The 17,794-nt window shown below is 43.4% G+C and overlaps 1 protein-coding gene across 1 annotated transcript in view; it reads right to left on the bottom strand.

Annotated features, from left to right (window-relative positions):
• LOC136834067 (fibulin-1-like) overlaps positions 1-17,068 on the bottom strand; it is a 24,009-nt gene extending 6,941 nt beyond the window's left edge. Inside the window, exons 1-4 of the mRNA XM_067096324.1 lie at positions 17,047-17,068; positions 14,634-14,774; positions 12,904-13,095; positions 305-462 (exon numbers count right to left, since the gene is read on the bottom strand). Coding sequence (XP_066952425.1) covers positions 305-462; positions 12,904-13,095; positions 14,634-14,774; positions 17,047-17,068 — 513 coding nt within the window. The remainder of the gene's footprint in view (positions 1-304; positions 463-12,903; positions 13,096-14,633; positions 14,775-17,046) is intronic.
• Positions 17,069-17,794: the final 726 nt, after the last annotated feature.

The raw sequence follows: 17,794 nt of genomic DNA, 5'->3' as shown, positions 1-17,794 counted from the left end.
ACAACAAAATTATCCATAATTCCTGCTGTGCTGCTGCAAAATTAATGACCTTTATTTCAATAACAATAGTTACACTAGTAGAATCTAACAAAGGCACTCTTGGTAATGACCCAGTGCTGTATACACTGATATAGGACCTTGATGGATATGAAATTTAAATGAAATTTTATTTCAATTCATATAATAGTTAATTAATTTTAAACACCTATTTTGGAGAAAAATTGATATGACAGTGCTAAATTTGGTTAGGAAAGTTGAAAGACTTAAGTTTTACTCATGTCATAAATGAAGCACTTATACTTACACTGCCAAAGTAAGATTCACATTCATTTACATCTTCACACTGTCTTTGATTATTTAGCCTATAGCCAACTGGGCACTGGCAAATATAACCTCCTCGACGATTAGCACAGACTTGATTGCCAGTACACTGATGGGTTCCTTCTGAACATTCATCAATATCTGGAAAGTATAAAGTTTACTGTAAGTTGTTCTACACTTCTCCTTTAATATCTAAACTACTGTTTCAAGATCAAAAAAATTTGCCATAATTACTGAGCTTATATCATATAATGCATTTTTTGTTCCCAGTAAAATTTTACTTTTATCAGCATTCTGGATGTTAATAAGGCTTTACACCTGATTTGGTGAGACCACATAGTTCAATCACTAAATCTCCCTAAAAAAATTCAGTGGTCAAGAACAAGGGCTCCCTACATAGGGCCAACCGTGGCCATAGAACCTCTCTTGACTTTGCTTGTAAAACTGTCACAAAAATTGTATTAGTAGAAGTAGAAACCTCTGAATAACCTTTGTGTGGGAAATGCTTCAGGAGAGTAGAGTCAGAAAATCATATGCATTTTTGCTTAACAAAGCTCTACTTGCAGCTGTGGAAAAAGTCTCCTCAAATTTCTTTCAGGCAGGAGGGTGTCAAATGAAATGTTCCTTCTAATACTCCAGAGCTGCTTCCACACAACGCCTAGCATGGTGTTAGGTTAATTGGTTACTTGCCCATGAGTCCCGTTTTATTATTTTCCATCACGTCAGTGGTGTTTGTCTTAATTGGCATTAATACTGAGTTCTGATACACAAAAGTAGTTTTTTCATATAAGCCCATCAGTTATGTTGGGAATTTCCTCAACAGATGTCACTGTATTTTTGTTGTGCCGATAGACTGCACGATCAACCCATGAACTACGAAAGTGACTTAGCCCCCATGCAAGGATAAACAAGTCACGTACCAGGTTTTCTCAATTTATTTACAAAAATAAAACCATCTCAATTATCACCCTTACATAACAATCACACAAAACCCCCCAAAAAACACACTAATGAGCTTAGTCTCCGTACCTGCAACACGAAAGACATGGGCTATACAATTGCCCTAACTTTACTGAAACCACTGGAATTTAACCACAATGCCACCGCAGTACACAAACGCCCAAGCAGTTATTCTTACCCAATCATTTTCGTTACAACTACGCAGGAGCACTCACAGTTGTTAACTTTACACAAACCTTTAGGAGCCTAACCCACGTCTGTCACTAACGGGATCTCTGGAATGACTAGGCCAAGGCCAGCGTGTGACAGTCTCACTTCCCTGTCCAGGCGGTTGCTAATTGGGTTACTCACTTCTAGTTACTCGGGCTTAAGGACCCCACACTCACAACAAATCACTCAAACAAGCAACAAGACGAAACATGACGTTGCATACTGTGGCCGTAAGTGCATTTCAGCAAAATGTGCAATAACAGTCGTGTTTATGACGTGCCTTGTCTAGTAAGTTCCCGCCATTCTGTCAGCCCCGTAGAATCGGCGGGAGTTTGAAACGAAAAAATCCTGTGCACTGAACCTTTTCATGACAAGTTATAGCTCACATTTGTGGTATTGATATCTCCACACTTAAGTTGTTCATTTACTGTTCAGAAGAACACACAAGTTCACACAAGCACCAACAGGATCCGCAGATAAAAGAAACTACCTTTTTATATAAGTAACTTACCAGAGAAACTACCTTTCTGAGTTCGGCCCCGTGTCACCCGGTGAAATTCCATTCTTACACGAATTTCTAGGTATAAATATTGCTAAATATACCAGAGAAAAAAGCTTACAGGAATGCTGGAGTTACTACCCCCAGATCGAGCATCTTCGATGAAGATGTCGGTATAACCAAGGGTGAGTGAAGGAATCACAACCACAGAGCCACACTCGAAAGACATCCCCCTGTCAACATCCCCGAGGAAGAGTGAGGGGCATTACCAGCGCCCACGCTCCCAGCCCGCCACTTAGCGACTCCAGCGCCATCTGAACTCATTCCATTTCTAGCACTTGATTTTTGCCCGCCACGGTGTTTGGTTAGCCTGTGTTTTTTTCGGCTTATTTCGTAATTTTGCCATGGCGTCGAGCAGCTTCACCATGTCCAAGTTAAGTACCATCTTCTTTTGGGGTTGTCTTATAGTTTGTTGGCTGTCTTAGCCCGTAATTGTTATTATTCGTGGGCTTTGTTATGACGCCACGGCCCCCAGCCAGCCATGTTGTCCGCGAGGTTTACCCACTCGGCTTGTTCTGTTTAGGTTTTTCCTGGTCGGCTCATGCTTTTTTGCTTCCCCATAGGTCTCATACCTGGTGGTTTTTCTAAGTGGGATTGTTTGGTTTCATTTTAACGATAATGTTTTGATCCGTCCCCAGGTTCCCGTGATCGGGTTCCGTTGTTCCCTTTAGTTTTCTCACCGGGATGTTTCCTCTTGGACATTTTTATTAATGATTATATTTTTATTCATTATTGTGGGCTGATGCTCGACATCATGCTACCTCCGCGTTGTCCTTTTCCGTGGGGACATCAGGCTCATCCTGTCGCTTCCTTCAGTTAGGGCTACGCACCAAACACGGTATATTTTTATATTTTTATTTTGTTTATTTTACACACACTTGATGATTTATTTGGTTATTTTGTCAGCCTATGTATGTTAGGCTTTATATGACCTCCTCTCCCCCTTGAGTTAGGTTAGTGAGAGGTTTGGGTCAGCAGGTTGAGGATTTCTGTTGTCGTGCCTTCCTGTCCGTTGTTTGGGTGTGGGTGAGTCCCCGTTGTCCTCCCTCTTCTTTTACTGAAGGGGTTGAGCTCTACTATGGGTATTTCTCCTCCACGAGCGTTATTCCTCCCCTACGTTCGGCTGGTGGGTCTTCATCTCGAAATTCTCTCTCTGTTGTTCCCTTTTCTCTCCCTTTCCTTCTCTTCCCCTCCCTTTTTTTCATAGGCTACGTCTATGTTTTTAGGGAGATACAGAGGTCCTGGTCATTCTTCCCCCTTGGTGTAGGCCATGATTTTTGGTACCATGCAGTCGAGTGGGTGAGTTTCTCCCCAGTCTCCTGTTCGCCTCTGCTCTGGCCTACTACCTTTCCTGTCCACTTCCACCCCCTCCCCTACCCTGTTTTGGGTCCGGCTTCTCGTCATCTTCTCTTTGTGGGTGATGTCGGTGTCCGACTCTCACCCCATGTTGTGAATCTTTCTGGCTGAGGGATTCGCTCCTCCCAGAACTGGTTCCAGGTGACTCAGTAGCTGGGCTCATGTTTCATTCACCCGCTCTCCTTTGATCGAGCAGGTTCTCGAACATCTCAGGGTTTTCTTCTCGACCTTGTTCATTGTTAGCTATGGCGTTCGAGATACTTTAGTTGGGTTGACTGGCGCTTACATCTGCCCCGGTGGATCATGGTGTTTGGTAGCCTCACCCTTCTTTGGTTCTCTTCGATAAGGTCCTGAGATCTCCGGTGTGGGTGGTTCCGGACTCCGGGGATTGTAATTTTATATTGTCTGTTAACCAATTATGTTACCATCTTATTGTGTTTTGTTTCCCCGGCGGCTCATCCCGCCTGGGGACCAGTGTGTGTTTATGTCCCGGCGGTTTACCCCGCCGGTAGATGTTTATTATTTTGAATTTCCCAGTGGTTCACCCCGCTGTTGAGCGGAAATTTATTTATTATTATTATTATTATTATTATTATTATTATTATTTTATGATGGTCATAGAGTCCAGTGATTTCACCCCTGGTTTCGCCGTTCTGTTCCTGGCATTCCTCGTGGTGAAGGTCCCGTCGATTCAGCCCCCTCGTCCGCCGGTTTACTCCAGCAGTCGGCGGGTTTATACCCAGCACCTTAAATTAAGTTACTTTTAGTAGGCCGTCTCTGACATGGTTTTCACTTCGCCGGTACTCCGGCGGTTTACTGAAATACCCTTGCCTGCTTAGATTAAGTTTCTTAGAAAGGTAAGCTCATTTACTGTTTTCACTTACAGACTGTCCGCTGTGAGGAGCCCGGGTGTTCCGCCACTCTTCAGCAACCCTATGGCCATGTGGTGTGTCGGACCCGCTGGTTGTGCAGTCCGACTTGATGATCTGATCGTGTGGCACCCGGAGGGCTGCGAGGTGTGCTTTGCTCTTTGGGGTGCACCCAGGACGATCGGTAAGCTATTTGCTTTCCACCCTATGTTATTTCTGCCTTCCATATTACAATGTTTTGGCTATATTTTGTAATTTTTTAGTAGGTATTTCTTAGCCCCCTTGACTCACCCCCTTTTTCAGGCTGACGAGTCCTCGAAAAGGAGGCTCTTGAGTCCCTCCGCGCTTGGGTGGCTGGGTTTTGGAGGAACGTTCGTCGGGGAAGCCATCGTCCTCGGCGAAAGTGGAAGACCTTCTCTGCCCCGGAGCCCGGATCGCTGCGGCCGTACCAACTGAAGTGGCCGCCCCCATCATCGAGCAGATCCGGGTCGTGACCCAGCCACTTGTAGAAGAGACCCTCTCGCGGAGGTTTCGATGACGTCGCCGCTCTGGACCTGGACTTAGAGCCCATGAATACTGAGCAGGACCAGGTAGGTGGTGAGGTAAGTGAGGTTGTGGGGGCGGGCGCCCTGTTTGATTCCCTTCATCTTCAACCTCTTCTTTTCAGGGCTTTTCCAAGTCTTCTATCTTGAGGACAGTGCTCCATCTACTGTCCCCAAGTTGAAGACTTAGTGGAAGGCGAAGGGCTTTAAGTCCTCGTCTTCCCGGAAGGCATCCCCCTTTCCTCCGTCAAAGGCAAAGGTCTCCGCACCTTTGGCCTCCGGGAGTAAAGCTGGAACCTCGGGCAAAGGAGGCCGAGTAAGAGGGCGGCTGACCCAGCCCTCCTCGCCAGCCAGCCTTGACCCCTGAAGCGTTAGCCGGGATGCTTTTAGCTAGGTTTCGTCGGAGTCGACTCTAAGCTTTCCAAGATCACTGACAGGTTGCAAAGTCAGGAGAATCTGATTGCTGATATGGCTCGCTCGGCGGTGCCGACCCAGTTATCAGATCCTGATACTGCTTCCCTCCCTCCCTTTGACGTTGGAAACCCGTGGCGTTTTTGCCTACGTGCCATCCGCCATGAGGATACCCTGACAATCAAGGGTTTGGGCACAAGACGTCTGGAGGAACTGGGTTCTTCCCTGCTGACCTCTTGCCCCCCCCAGGCTTCGTTAGGCTGACGGAGGAAGCCTGGGTACGTTTCAGATAAGGTCCCAAAGGAGACAGTGATCTTCCCTAGGGACCAGGCACAATCGGCTCTGCTTCACACTCTCACGGAGTGGCAAGCAGATAATACCAAGCTCACTCCGTTCAAGGGAACTATACTATGTTCTCCTTGGGTGACAAGTTACCCACCCTGCATGAATAAAGTTGCTTTGGCAACTGCTCATGCCTGCTTCAAGGCAAACCTCTGCCTCAGCTCAGGAGACAGACTCCACATCCCTGGTGTTCCCGGGGGTGAGGAGTTCTGGAGGGACGCCCCATCTTCTTTACGGTGGGCAAATTAGATACTTCTGTGCGTCCTCACAATTCAGTGAGCAGCTTCCAAAACTCCCAGAAGCTCTCCTGAAGACAGAGTTCGAGGCAAGGACGAGACTGAGCTGGTCTCTAAATTCCTTTGTGTCTGTCTGAGGCGGTAGCCGTCTCATGCATGAGCGATCAAATTTTCCAGATTCTGGCTAAATCCTGCTAGCAGGTTTTCAGGCAGACTATGCGATTTCATGATGGCTAAACTGGAGTGCCGCAAATTCATTTTCGCGGATGCCACCATTCGCCATGAGCCCAATAAGCTCATGAAGAGCTCCATCTGGGGACTAACCTCTTCCCAGAGGAGGAAGTCTCAAAGTCCTGGAGACTACTAGGGCTAATCAGAGTCTCTTGGCGAGGTGGGGTATTTCCGCCTTCAAGCGGAAAACTCCTGAGGCCGGTGGTTCCCAGGCTAAGTCGGGAAACGCTTCAGGAGAAGGAGCCTCATCCCCAGACAGTGGTTCAAGCTGTCCCAGTCTCGGCGGTAGGCCAGCCCTCCACCTCCAAGGCTCAACCCCACCAATCGTGCTGGTCCAACCAGCCCAACCTCTTGCTGCGCCCATCGCACGTCTCTTCTCCGGCGTACAACTCCTCCTATGAGGCCGTGGGGTTTTTCACGGCCTCAATAGAAGTGCAAGGGAGGTAGGGGTCGCGCCCCATATAGAGGTAGGTCTGGATCCGCCTCTCCGAGGCAAATCAGGCCGTGGTAGAGGAAGCAAGCCCTCTTCCTCCCACTGAGACCCATTCAGGTAGGTGGTCGCCTCTACTGGTTCAGGACCAGTGGACCTTCAGCCCTTGGGCACACAGTATTGTGTCCAAGGTCTGGATTTGGAGCTGGATCAGGATCCCCCTCCTTTGACCAGGTTTTACCAACCCCCTCCCAAAGCTCTACAGGACTTTGTAACGGAGCTTCTCAACAAGAGACAATAAAGAAAGTAAGGCACCTCAAATTTCAAGGCAGGTTGTTCACAGTCCCAAAGAAAGATTCCGGCCAACAAAGAGTGATTCTAGATCTATCACGTCTAAATCGCTATATAAGATCGACAAGTTTCGCATGCTTACGGTAGCTCAGGTACGGACCCTACTTCCCGCGTGGAGCCGTCACCTCTGCTCGATCTTTCAGAGCTTACTATCACGTCCCGGTTGTGGAACTTCTCTCCTTCCTGGGTTTCAAACTCGGGAAACAAGCCTACTCCTTCAGAGTCATGCCTTTCCCGGACTCAATGTAGCCCCAGAATTTTTACGAAACTGGCGGAAACAGTCGTTCAACAACTACGGTCGGGAATCTCCTAGCGGCTTACCTGGACGATTGGATAATCTGGGCTCCGACAGTTCTGAGTGCCGAAAGGCTACGGCCATAGTGATCAAGTTCCTAGAGTCGTTAGGCTTTCAGCTGAACAGGGAGAGTCCGCCTGACTCCGGAATTTTTTTTTCAGTGGCTAGGCCTCCAATGGGACCTGACTTCGTACAGGTTGTCCCTCCCGCCACCCAAGTGGAAAGAGATTGCCGCCGCTACCAGGAAATTTCTGAGGAACAAGCAGCCTCCCGCTGGTCTCAAGAAAGGATTCTCCGGCTCCTTCAATTCGCCTCAGTGACGGACCTGCTCTTGAAAGCGAAACTAAAAGATATAAACAGAGTATGGCGGAGACAGGCCAATGTCAGGCTAGAGACAGGATCTCTTCAATCCCGCGAATCTTGAAAACAAGACTCTGGCCATGGTCCACAGTCAGTGGCCTGTCGAAGTCGGTTCCACTTCAATTTCCCCCTCGGCGTTGGTAATCCACACGGGCGCTTCATTAAGCGGTTGGGAGGGTACTTCGCCAAAACAAAAGTTCAAGGAACGTGGTCCACAATGTTCCAACAGTTTCATATAAACACCTTGGAAGCTATGGCAGTGTTTCTAACACTCAGGAAACTTCGCCCGCCAGCCGTTCACGTCAGGCTTGTGCTGGACAGCGCCCGTGGTGGTTCATTGCATCAACAGGGCGGCTCCAAATCAGGTCGGCGTAAACCAGGTGATGGTAGCAATCTTCTCCCTGGCGAACAAGCACGGCTGGCATCTGTCAGCCACCCACCCCTGGGAGTGCGGGCGTAGTGCGGACTCCTGTCCAGGACTACTCCGTTGGAGACGGAGTGGTCACTGGACAGAGACTCCTTCAAGTGGATTAGCTGCCGGGTTCCGGGCCTACAAGTGGATCTGTTCGCCACGGAAAGCAATCACAAGCTTCCCTGTTATGTGGCTCCAACCTGGACCCCCAGGCTTTCGCCACGGATGGATGTCCATAGATTGGAATTGTTGGGAGAGGATATATCTGCTTCCTCCGATAAACATGTTGTTAAAGTCTACACAAACTCAGGTCATTCAATGGCCAATTAGCTCTAGTAGCTCCTATTGGCCAAAGAGCAGCTGGTTCCCTCTATTACAGGAACTCAAGTTGCGGTGTCATCAGATACCCAAACCCAGACTGACCCAAGTCGTTACAAACAAAGACTGTGTCAGCTTCCTTAAGGATTCAGAATGCACTGGTTTTATGGACTTTATAAAGTTTGCTGCAAAGAAGGGAGCAAACATTGACCCCGTAACACTCTGTTTTTGGAATCAGACAAGAGAGATTCTACTCTCAGACAATACGATTCGGCAGTCAAAAAAGTGGCGTCCTTTTTAAAGGCATCTGGAGCTCAAACTATGACAACCAACCTAGCAGTTACTTTCTTTAGGTCATTGTTTGAAAAGGCCTTACTCGGCCACTATTACTACAGCTAAATCAGCCTTAAAGAAGGTATTTTTGTACAGGTTTTAATATTGACCTTACAGATTCATACTTCTCCTCCATCCCCAGAGCATGTGCCGTTTGAGACCAGTAACTCGCCTGCTTCCGTTACTTGGTTCTCAACGATGTTTTGAAATTAGCCACTGACATTGATAATTCTCTATGCTCATACTTGGATCTGTTAAGGAAAACCTTGTTTCTGATTAGCTTAGCTTCAGGTGCCAGAATTTCAGAGCTATCAGCCCTCACTAGAGGTGATGATCATGTTAACTTCCTTCCATCCGGAGAAGTCCTCCTTTCCCTGATCATAGGTTCTTAGCTAAGAATGAAGACCCTCAGGACAGGTGGTCCCCTTGGAAGGTGGTGCCTCTTCCTCAGGACCGGTCATTGTGTCCAGTTTTTACCTTAAAGTCTTACCTACAAAGAACTCCACAGTTTAAGTCGGGTCCTCTTTCATCAGGGAAAAGGTGGTACTCTCTCTTTGAATGCTATAAGATAACAAATTCTGTATTTTATTAAGCAAGCTAACAGTTCAGTCCCAAAGGTTCATGATATCCAGGCAGTAGCTACCTCCACTAATTATTTCTATAATATGGATTTTGCCGAACTTTCCAAATATACAGGATGGAAATCACCTCTAGTGTTTAAACGCCATTATTTAAAATCACTCAAGCTCTAAAATTTTCTACAGTGGCTGTGGGAAGTGTCATCTCCCCACCTTAATTATCCTATCCCTTTCCTTTCCCCCCGCCCACCTGCCTCATTTATTCACTGCCTGCCTTCTGGATAGTTCATGCCTCACTGCCTTGCTCCTCATACTCGATATTGGTTTATCTGATTATTGCTTGTCTTGTGTTTTGGATTTTGATGTGCTGTGGATTTAGATTTAGTCAGAGGTACTGAAGCGGTTTTTATTTTTGCTTCATGTACCTCATATATATTTTTGTCTGTCATTGTATCTCTTTTTGCTTTTAGGTTTAAGTTGTAATTACTGGTTATTCTATTAATTTGTAGGGGCCTCTTATTTTCCCCTATTGTACCACATATTTGTATATCTAGTTGTATATCTACCTTGTTCCTAGGTTAAGTTTGCTTTTTTATGATAATCTTTGATGTGAGGTGTTATTTGCCACCAGTATTTACTTATAGTTAACCTGATTTTCACTGTTGAGATATTTTTATTAAATCTATTTTTCCATAGCATGTCTCTCTTTCCATTGCCTTTTGTATTTTGTTGTAGCTTTGCAGTCTTGGCATGATTCTCTGATACTATTTCACCGGGTGACACGGGGCCGAACTCAGAAAAGGGATTTTGACAAAGGAAAAATCTATTTCTGAGGAGGCCCATTATCTGGGTATTTATTTTGGGTACAGGTTTGCCCCCCTGCTGGCTCATGCCAAGCCTGGGGATGGTGCTAGTCTGGGAATGAGTTCAGATGGCGCTGGAGTCGCCGCGTGGCCCAGGCTGGGGGCGTGGGCGCTGATGCGGCCCCTCACTCTTCTCGGGGATGTTGACAGGGGATGTCTTTCGAGTGGCAATTCTGTGGTTTGTGATTCCTTCACTCACCCTTGGTTATACGACATCTTCATCGAAGATGCTCGATCTGAGGTAATGCTCAGCATTCCTGTAAGCTTTTTTCTCTGGTATATTTAGCAATATTTATGCCTAGAAATTCGTGTAAGAATGGAATTTCACCGGGTGACACGGGGCCTCCCTCAGAAATAGATTTTTCCTTTGTCAAAATCCCTTTTTTATATAAGTAACTTACCAAGTAATTGCATAGCTATAGTTTCCTCTTGCACGGCAGCTTAAATATAAAAATTCATGGGTAACGCTTCAAAGTTTAGTGCAGATGACTGGTCCCGCCCACTCAAGGGATTACCAGGAACGACTTAGCAGGCAACCTCAGTCTGTTTCTGCTGCACTCAAGTAAACAGTGAGTGTCGATGGCAGCTTTGTTCTTGAATTTGCTGGATTTCAGTGAAGTATTATTGCTGATTTCAGGTAGCCTTCAAGCCTCCAGCTTTCAGGATCAGTATTTTATTGTTTTGCTTTCAAGATCTGATTCAAGTTTATCATATTTCACTAGGCTGCAGTTCACTGCGCTACCACCTTTACCGGTTAACGTAATAAATGTAAACAAAGCATTCTTTGCTGAAGCAATATTTACAGTAATGAATTACTTTCTGCAAGCCTCAATTAATGTTTGTTAGGATTCGCGACATGTCTGTATTATGATACTCTGTGTACTTCAACTATTCTTGTTAAAAGGTTAACTTTCCTTTTTCGAATAGCGTAATAACGTAAATATTGTATTTGCTACCTGTCCGACTTTTTTGGTAGTAAACACATATCTGAGTCTCTATTACAGGATGGCCCGAGGTAGAGGGTTAAGATTCTGATGGCTACAATCGACTGTGCCTCCCCAATCCCAAACCACAACAGCCCATAATGCACCAGTCATAAGCAGAGCTCCGACATGTGCAATGGATCATAAAACTTAGTACATAACAATCTGTAAAGATGTCAGATGTCTCCTCATTTCTCATCAATCACAATCATGTATCGCATTTATCAACACAGCTGTAAGGATTTGGGAAAGTGCTCCCTTATCTTTGAGTCCATTATATACACCATCAAGTGTTACAGTGTTTATCACTATGACACAATACCCGGCTGCGAGACCAACTATATGAGAATTCTTTGACATTAGTTTGGTCACCCATGGAGCTCTGGTAGACCATGGAGGGTAACTCCTTGAGGACGAAACAAGCGACTACGCTATAAAAAAATGAATTTTTTGTTATAACATCTCAGTTTGTTTTATCACAACCCCATCAATGGGAGGCTGAGTCGTTGAATTCCTCAACAATGTTTGCAAGTATCTGAAGGATCCAGTGGAGCATTTGGGAACTGTTTGACCTGGGAAGGGTTACTTGAAAGAGTGGAAAACCCATAGAGTGTAAGGTATGGCACTTATACTGCTAAGTTCCATGTATAGTGTATACAAATTACCATATACGAGACACAGATGCCAAGAACCTTGAAAATATGGTAAGATTTGCCAGCTGCAACTAAAGTCTCAGAGTGTAAGCCCAACAATCTTTGCTTATATCTTTTTTTTATAAAAAATCAATAAATTAGACTAGCATCACCGAGTACTTGCACTCAAAGTTGAAGTATTGAGGGCCTGATCTCAAGCACTCTAACTCTCAACTGTCACATTTTGTCATCTAATATGTACCCATATGCCCTCAGGATAACTCACCTTATCCATTCTTTGATTCCTGCTTCTTTCACTGGAACATAAAAAGGAGGCTGAAGCTGTCACATCTCCAGTCCTTAGTTTTCTGTTTATAATGACAAATGGCCCTTACTCGAATGAGCTAAAGACTATCCTTGTTACTAAAGGTTGAGGAGGCAAAAGAAGCAGTGCTGTTGTGACAACTAGTCATTTGATTCATGGACATGAAATCAGGCACAAACAACAGATGAACTGATAACCAACCTCTAGTGTTTGTTGTATTCTCAATCGGAACAAACAAGATTCAAAATGAGAACATCTTCCCTGCCCACATAAAATGAAGGTGCCTCTTTGAGGATAGATAAATGAGAACACGGAAGAAAGCATATTTATGATCCACAGATGGCATGAAATTCCCCTTCCTCATGCACTGCTTTGCCAATTCCACTGTTTTCAACCTGCAGACATTTTTTTGGAGAAACTCTCAATGGCTGAGGTTAATAACTGGCCACCATCCTTCAGAACTAAAAACAGTTGACTATAGAACTAGGGTTTTTATGTCTAATTGATTTCAGTGGAAGCTGACTGAATCTGAATTAAAATACAATTTATTTATAACAATTAAAGCAAAATAAAAAAAAAATCGGCAAAATACCTTACCAACACATTGTGTTCCTTGTTCATTCATCTGGTATCCAGCTCCACAATTGAGCAGTGCACGGCATCGATATGACCCAAAGGTATTGAGGCATTGTTCATTACGACGACAAGGTGATCCCTCAGCACATTCATTAATATCTGGCAATTATAAACATCCACATGATTCATAAATAATAAAGTTCAGTGAAAGTACTGATGAACATATGAAAGAACTCAACTGTGGATTAATTAAGAAAAGCACAAAACTCATGTCTAAAAAACAGAACTACTGCATAACCTTCATTTATTTGGAGTTTGTTAATTAACTTATCAAAATGTATACATCCATACAGGGAAACCTGCTTCTATTTCATATTTTTTTGCAAATAGAAATTAAAAAAGAAACTCACCAATACAAGTTTTATCTCCAGGTTTTAATCCAGGTTCACATGATAATTCTATACAAGTCCCATCAGAACTGAGCGTCTGAGCTGGAGGGCAGGCTTTCTTGCCACATCGAAATGAGCCTTTAATATTATAACACTGATATTTTGGCCCAAGTTGATCACAGTCATGTGTCCCCAATTCACACTCATCATTATCTTTCATGCAAAAACAGTGATTAATAGATTAGTAACTATTAATGTGTAGTCCATCACTGGTTAGATTCACAATGAAAAATAATGCACTGTTCTGTGCATTAACAGAAATAAAAAGAGCATTAGGTAACATCGCTGATAATGAGAGGAAAATATTAAGTTTTCATTTATATTAAAAGCATAATGCATATTAGTATGAAGGTTTTTAAGCAGATTTTCTCTTACATATGAATAATTACACACACTCTATAAACCAACATCTAACTGCACATTTCAGTATAACCTGTACGGGGAAATTAATTTTTCAAGCTGTTCCCACAGCAATATTTGTATGGATAATACAAAAGTGTGGACCTCATCAATATACTCTAAGAGAACCCAAGCATGTTCCTTTGGTATCTATGCATATGTGCAGTACATGTACTCTACATTTCATAGAATGTCTTGCATAGATAAATGTCATTAATTAAAGCACTGGATATTAGGCATCGTTTGTCTAAGTAACAATACAATTAAAGCACTGGATATTAGGTATCATTTGTCTAAGTAACCACACAATTCCTATCTAACCGTTGCCTGTGCAACTATACCCAGCCAACAGCTGTGATTTTCTGAAGGGTGAACAAGAATTTCACACAAACTCAATACAGTACAATACTGACTTTAATGAGATATAAAGCCCCCCAGAACTGGCTCGTATTTTCTGATGTGAGGACTACAGTAAAGACCCATCTGCTCTGAATAGTCTTACATAAACTTCACATTTCTCTCTACTCAACCGCACATCACTGAATATCTGTCATCCCTTTTTCTCTCATTTTTTTATTTAGTTTTATGAAACATGGCAAGAGGTTTTAAAATACTGTAAGGTCCCAGTGCTACATAATGCCATAGAGTGCTACAATTTCAAGAAAACAGATGAAAGAGTAGAATTAACTTGTAATTATTCACTTCAAAAACTTTCTGGGTGCTGATACCCACCTTCCACTTACAGCACCTACTTTCCCATTAAACATATTTTGGATCAAAATGTTGTTCTTTGCACAATCATGTCCTAGTTCCCCAGAGATAAGATCTCTTAATTAATTATGAAATGATATCCTAAATTAAATTATGGTTAAAAAATTCATGAGTACTTTAAAAACTTCTAACCCAGACAAGAATACAAATATTAAGTTATGATGAATTCCTTGTCAAGTTACATGTGGCATACCCATGTTCTATTCTCTTAAGAAATTGATTTAAGCTATATTTTGCGCTAGTTTTCCTACAAATACATTTAAAACCAATATCACATAAAAAATGACAAATTTTCAAGGAAATTTCCATTTTTTCAGTATACAAACCACATCCTTTCAAATGTTGCTGTCACTATTAGAAAAATTATATTGCAAAGCAAGTTAATACTTGTAAAGCTGTTAGGGCTCAAGAGAAAGTTTTAATATGTTAAGCATGATAGAATTATATGGTATACCTATTACAGTACAATATTAGTCAATATACTGTACAATAAAATCCAGTGTGAGATATTTTAGACTTACCATCACATTCACCAGTATTGTGATTCAGAGTATAGCCAGTACCACAGCCTGTAATTCTTATGCAAGCATAGGAACCTATTGTGTTATCACACCGCTGTGTTGTTTCACACGAATGTAGACCAAGCTGACACTCATTAATATCTGTTATAAGAATAATTGAAAAATTACCAGTTAAAATGTTAAAACTGCCCAACCATATGCACTGTACCATTAACTGAAATTTATGAAAGTTAAAAACTTGTGTACCACATTCTAGTGTTGCAGATCACATGGAAATGTACACTACCAGATGGGGTAAGCTGTTTACGCATTTGTTATTTACATTAACAAACATTTGTTATTTACATTAACCATGGATGGAAATGTTAACATAATTTAGCAAACTTCTTAAAATATTGTATCCTCTGAAAAATTCAAGTGGTAATAATGAAAAGATGTCAGGTAATTGAAAATTTACAACCAAAAAATTGAAAGTTCAATAATTACTGTACGAATTTGTAAAAATGATTAAAGATAACTAACAAAACAATGAAATGACTCGAGGTAGCATGTCAACTCTGTAAGCCTGTCAGCAAAAGAATAGAATATTAGAGTAGAATGAGACAGAAGGAATTTTAAATTGCTGCCCTGAAGGTCAAGTAAAGTGAGACATCCCTTGGGGTTTCAAAAGAACTGGTGTGGCTGCACAACACCAAAGTCAAGTCTTAATTTGGATGTGTAAATGAAAGCCCTAGGAACTGTCTGGGCAAACAGACAAAGTAAAAAAAAAATTTCCATTCACTACATCCACACCATGTTAAAGGACCATGGAGAGAGATACCTATTATCCTTTAATAGCAAGATTCCTGGAAATCCTCTGGTAAACAAACAAACCTGATAAAACTGGGATAGGGTCTTAAGAACAAAGGCATACCCAATTCGCTGCACCAAACAACCAACTTTGCTCACTTTTCCTAGCAAAGTCAAGCAGCATAGGATGTGCAAGGTGTGGTACTTAAAACACATAGATAGTAATTCCATACTGCAAGAAAACTTATAAGGATGGATGGATGATATGAGTTTTAGGCAAAGCCCAGGCACTGGGGCCAAAGAGTCATCTGTCCATAAAAAAGGCTTCATCAGCTTGATGGTATTGGTGCCACATGCATGGTGACTTTTCCTTTGCTACTGCTAGAATATTTTTCTTATTTTTGGATGGCTGCTGCCTCCAGAGATCTGTAACTTCTTGATAACACTGCTCAAAATGATAGTGGTTTTAATGATTTAAATAAGTGTTTATGTAGTCATAACTTGGATTAGCTGCACATCCTTTTTTTCACTTGCATGAATCTTTTTTATTTGGTACTTACTTAGCAATTTTATTATATACCTTCATTTGGTTCCATTTGATTGTGTTCTTCCAGCAAAACACTTTAAACCAAACGTAATGCTATACTAGAAAATGTTTTTTACTTCTTGGTTTATATAGTAAGTAAAAATGACAAATTTTGGAGGCAATTTGTATTTTTCCTACAAGAATACAAACCATCGGTCTTTACATAGGAATTACCTTCAGTGCAAGCTGGAACAGGCTATTCTACACAACAAGGTTTTCCGTTAGTTGCACTACCAGTGGGAGGGGCGTGAGGAGTACTCTCACCACATCCCGTTGCTGAGTCATGCATTCACTTGCCTTATAGCCCTCGTCCAGAGCGGATGCATTTCTACGCCTTCCTCTGCCCAAATGTTTGCTGGCTGTTCTCGATGCACTTTATCCTGGTTTTTTCCTTCCTTTGTTGTGCTTTCCGTATTTTGTGATATGCTTTGCATATTTTGTGATATTGTTTTTATTCTTGGCTTATCATGCAAACCCAAGAATCATCCCTACCTTTGCCCGGGAGTTGGAGAGCGGCGATGCAACTGCTTTCTTTCATCCTTTGAAGTAGACTCGCACACCGTTTGCACTAAATGTCACAAACGTATGCTCTATGACTGATCCTTGTTCTGAATGTCATGTTTGGTCCCTAGAGCAGTGGATGAGGTTCGCTGGAAACAGGAAACCCAGGAAGGGTTGCCCACCCATCCTTGGAGGAGTATTCTCCTCCGAGGATGCTGGGTATCACTTTGTCTCTTTCTTCCCATGTGGCTCCCTTTGACTACTACCTCATCTAGAGGAGTGGTCACCCCTCCACATTTGACATGTTCACCTGGAGGGACGGGGAGCCGATCACGATCTCTCAAGAACTTCCTCCGTTTGCAGGGGGGGGAGCATTCTCCCCCTCGGCAAAGGGAGGCAGGCCCTGATAACCAATCTTTTTCAGGTCTGGGAGAGATTGGGAAGATCTTTCGAGATGTTAGAAACCTCTGGCCATCCCTAGGTCTTCCTAGGGAACCATCAGTGCAGGGCTTGATTGCGCACATTAGTGCCTCCAACCTGCCTCCCGTCTCTGCTGCATCAGTAGCTGGAACTACGGTTTAAGTTAAAGAGATTCAAGGCCACCACAACTACTGTCATGGCGCCTTCGGTTAGTCATTCTGTCCCATCAACGTCGACGCGCCCTCCGATGTCTCCCGACGCTAAGGATCTTCCAGACAAACTGATGAAAAGATACAAACGTGACCAAAAGAGGACGTAGAAGAAGACACCCCATTTGCCTTCGTCATCATCATCAACATCTTCTTCTCCACCTGTTTTTGCCTCCTCCTCTTCTCATTCTAAGGGTCCTGTTATGTGGACAGACCCGAAGAGGGAAAAGGTGGCTGCTCTAGACTGTAAGAAGGCCTGTTGGCCCTCTCATGACATGTCTTCTTCTACAGAAGAAGCACGAGGATCTCTCTACGACTCTCCCCTGCCCTGGGCAGGGAACCTGTGTCTTGGGTATCCCCAGACATCCGAGGCATGGAAGCAGCATGTGTTTGGATCAGCCATGACGCAGCTTCCAAGAGCCAAGTCCATGTACACCATGTACATAGATCCCCCATGTACATTGACACCCAAGGCACTGATACCAGACAACAGACGTCTCTCATGTCTGGTAAAGAATCTTCTTCTGCAAAGGGCTCCAAGGTTCCAACCTGGAGGATCATTCCCATCACGGACCCGAGTAGCAACGCTGTGCCCCGGACAATCCACGTGCACTACAGTACACGGTTCTCCTCAACCCGTGCCGCTGAAGGTTCTT

The sequence above is a fragment of the Macrobrachium rosenbergii genome, chromosome 53 (genome assembly GCF_040412425.1).
Source record: "Macrobrachium rosenbergii isolate ZJJX-2024 chromosome 53, ASM4041242v1, whole genome shotgun sequence".
Taxonomy (NCBI): Eukaryota; Metazoa; Arthropoda; class Malacostraca; order Decapoda; family Palaemonidae; genus Macrobrachium; species Macrobrachium rosenbergii.
Note: the sequence above shows the minus strand (reverse complement) of the source record. Positions and strands in the feature narration are given on the sequence as shown.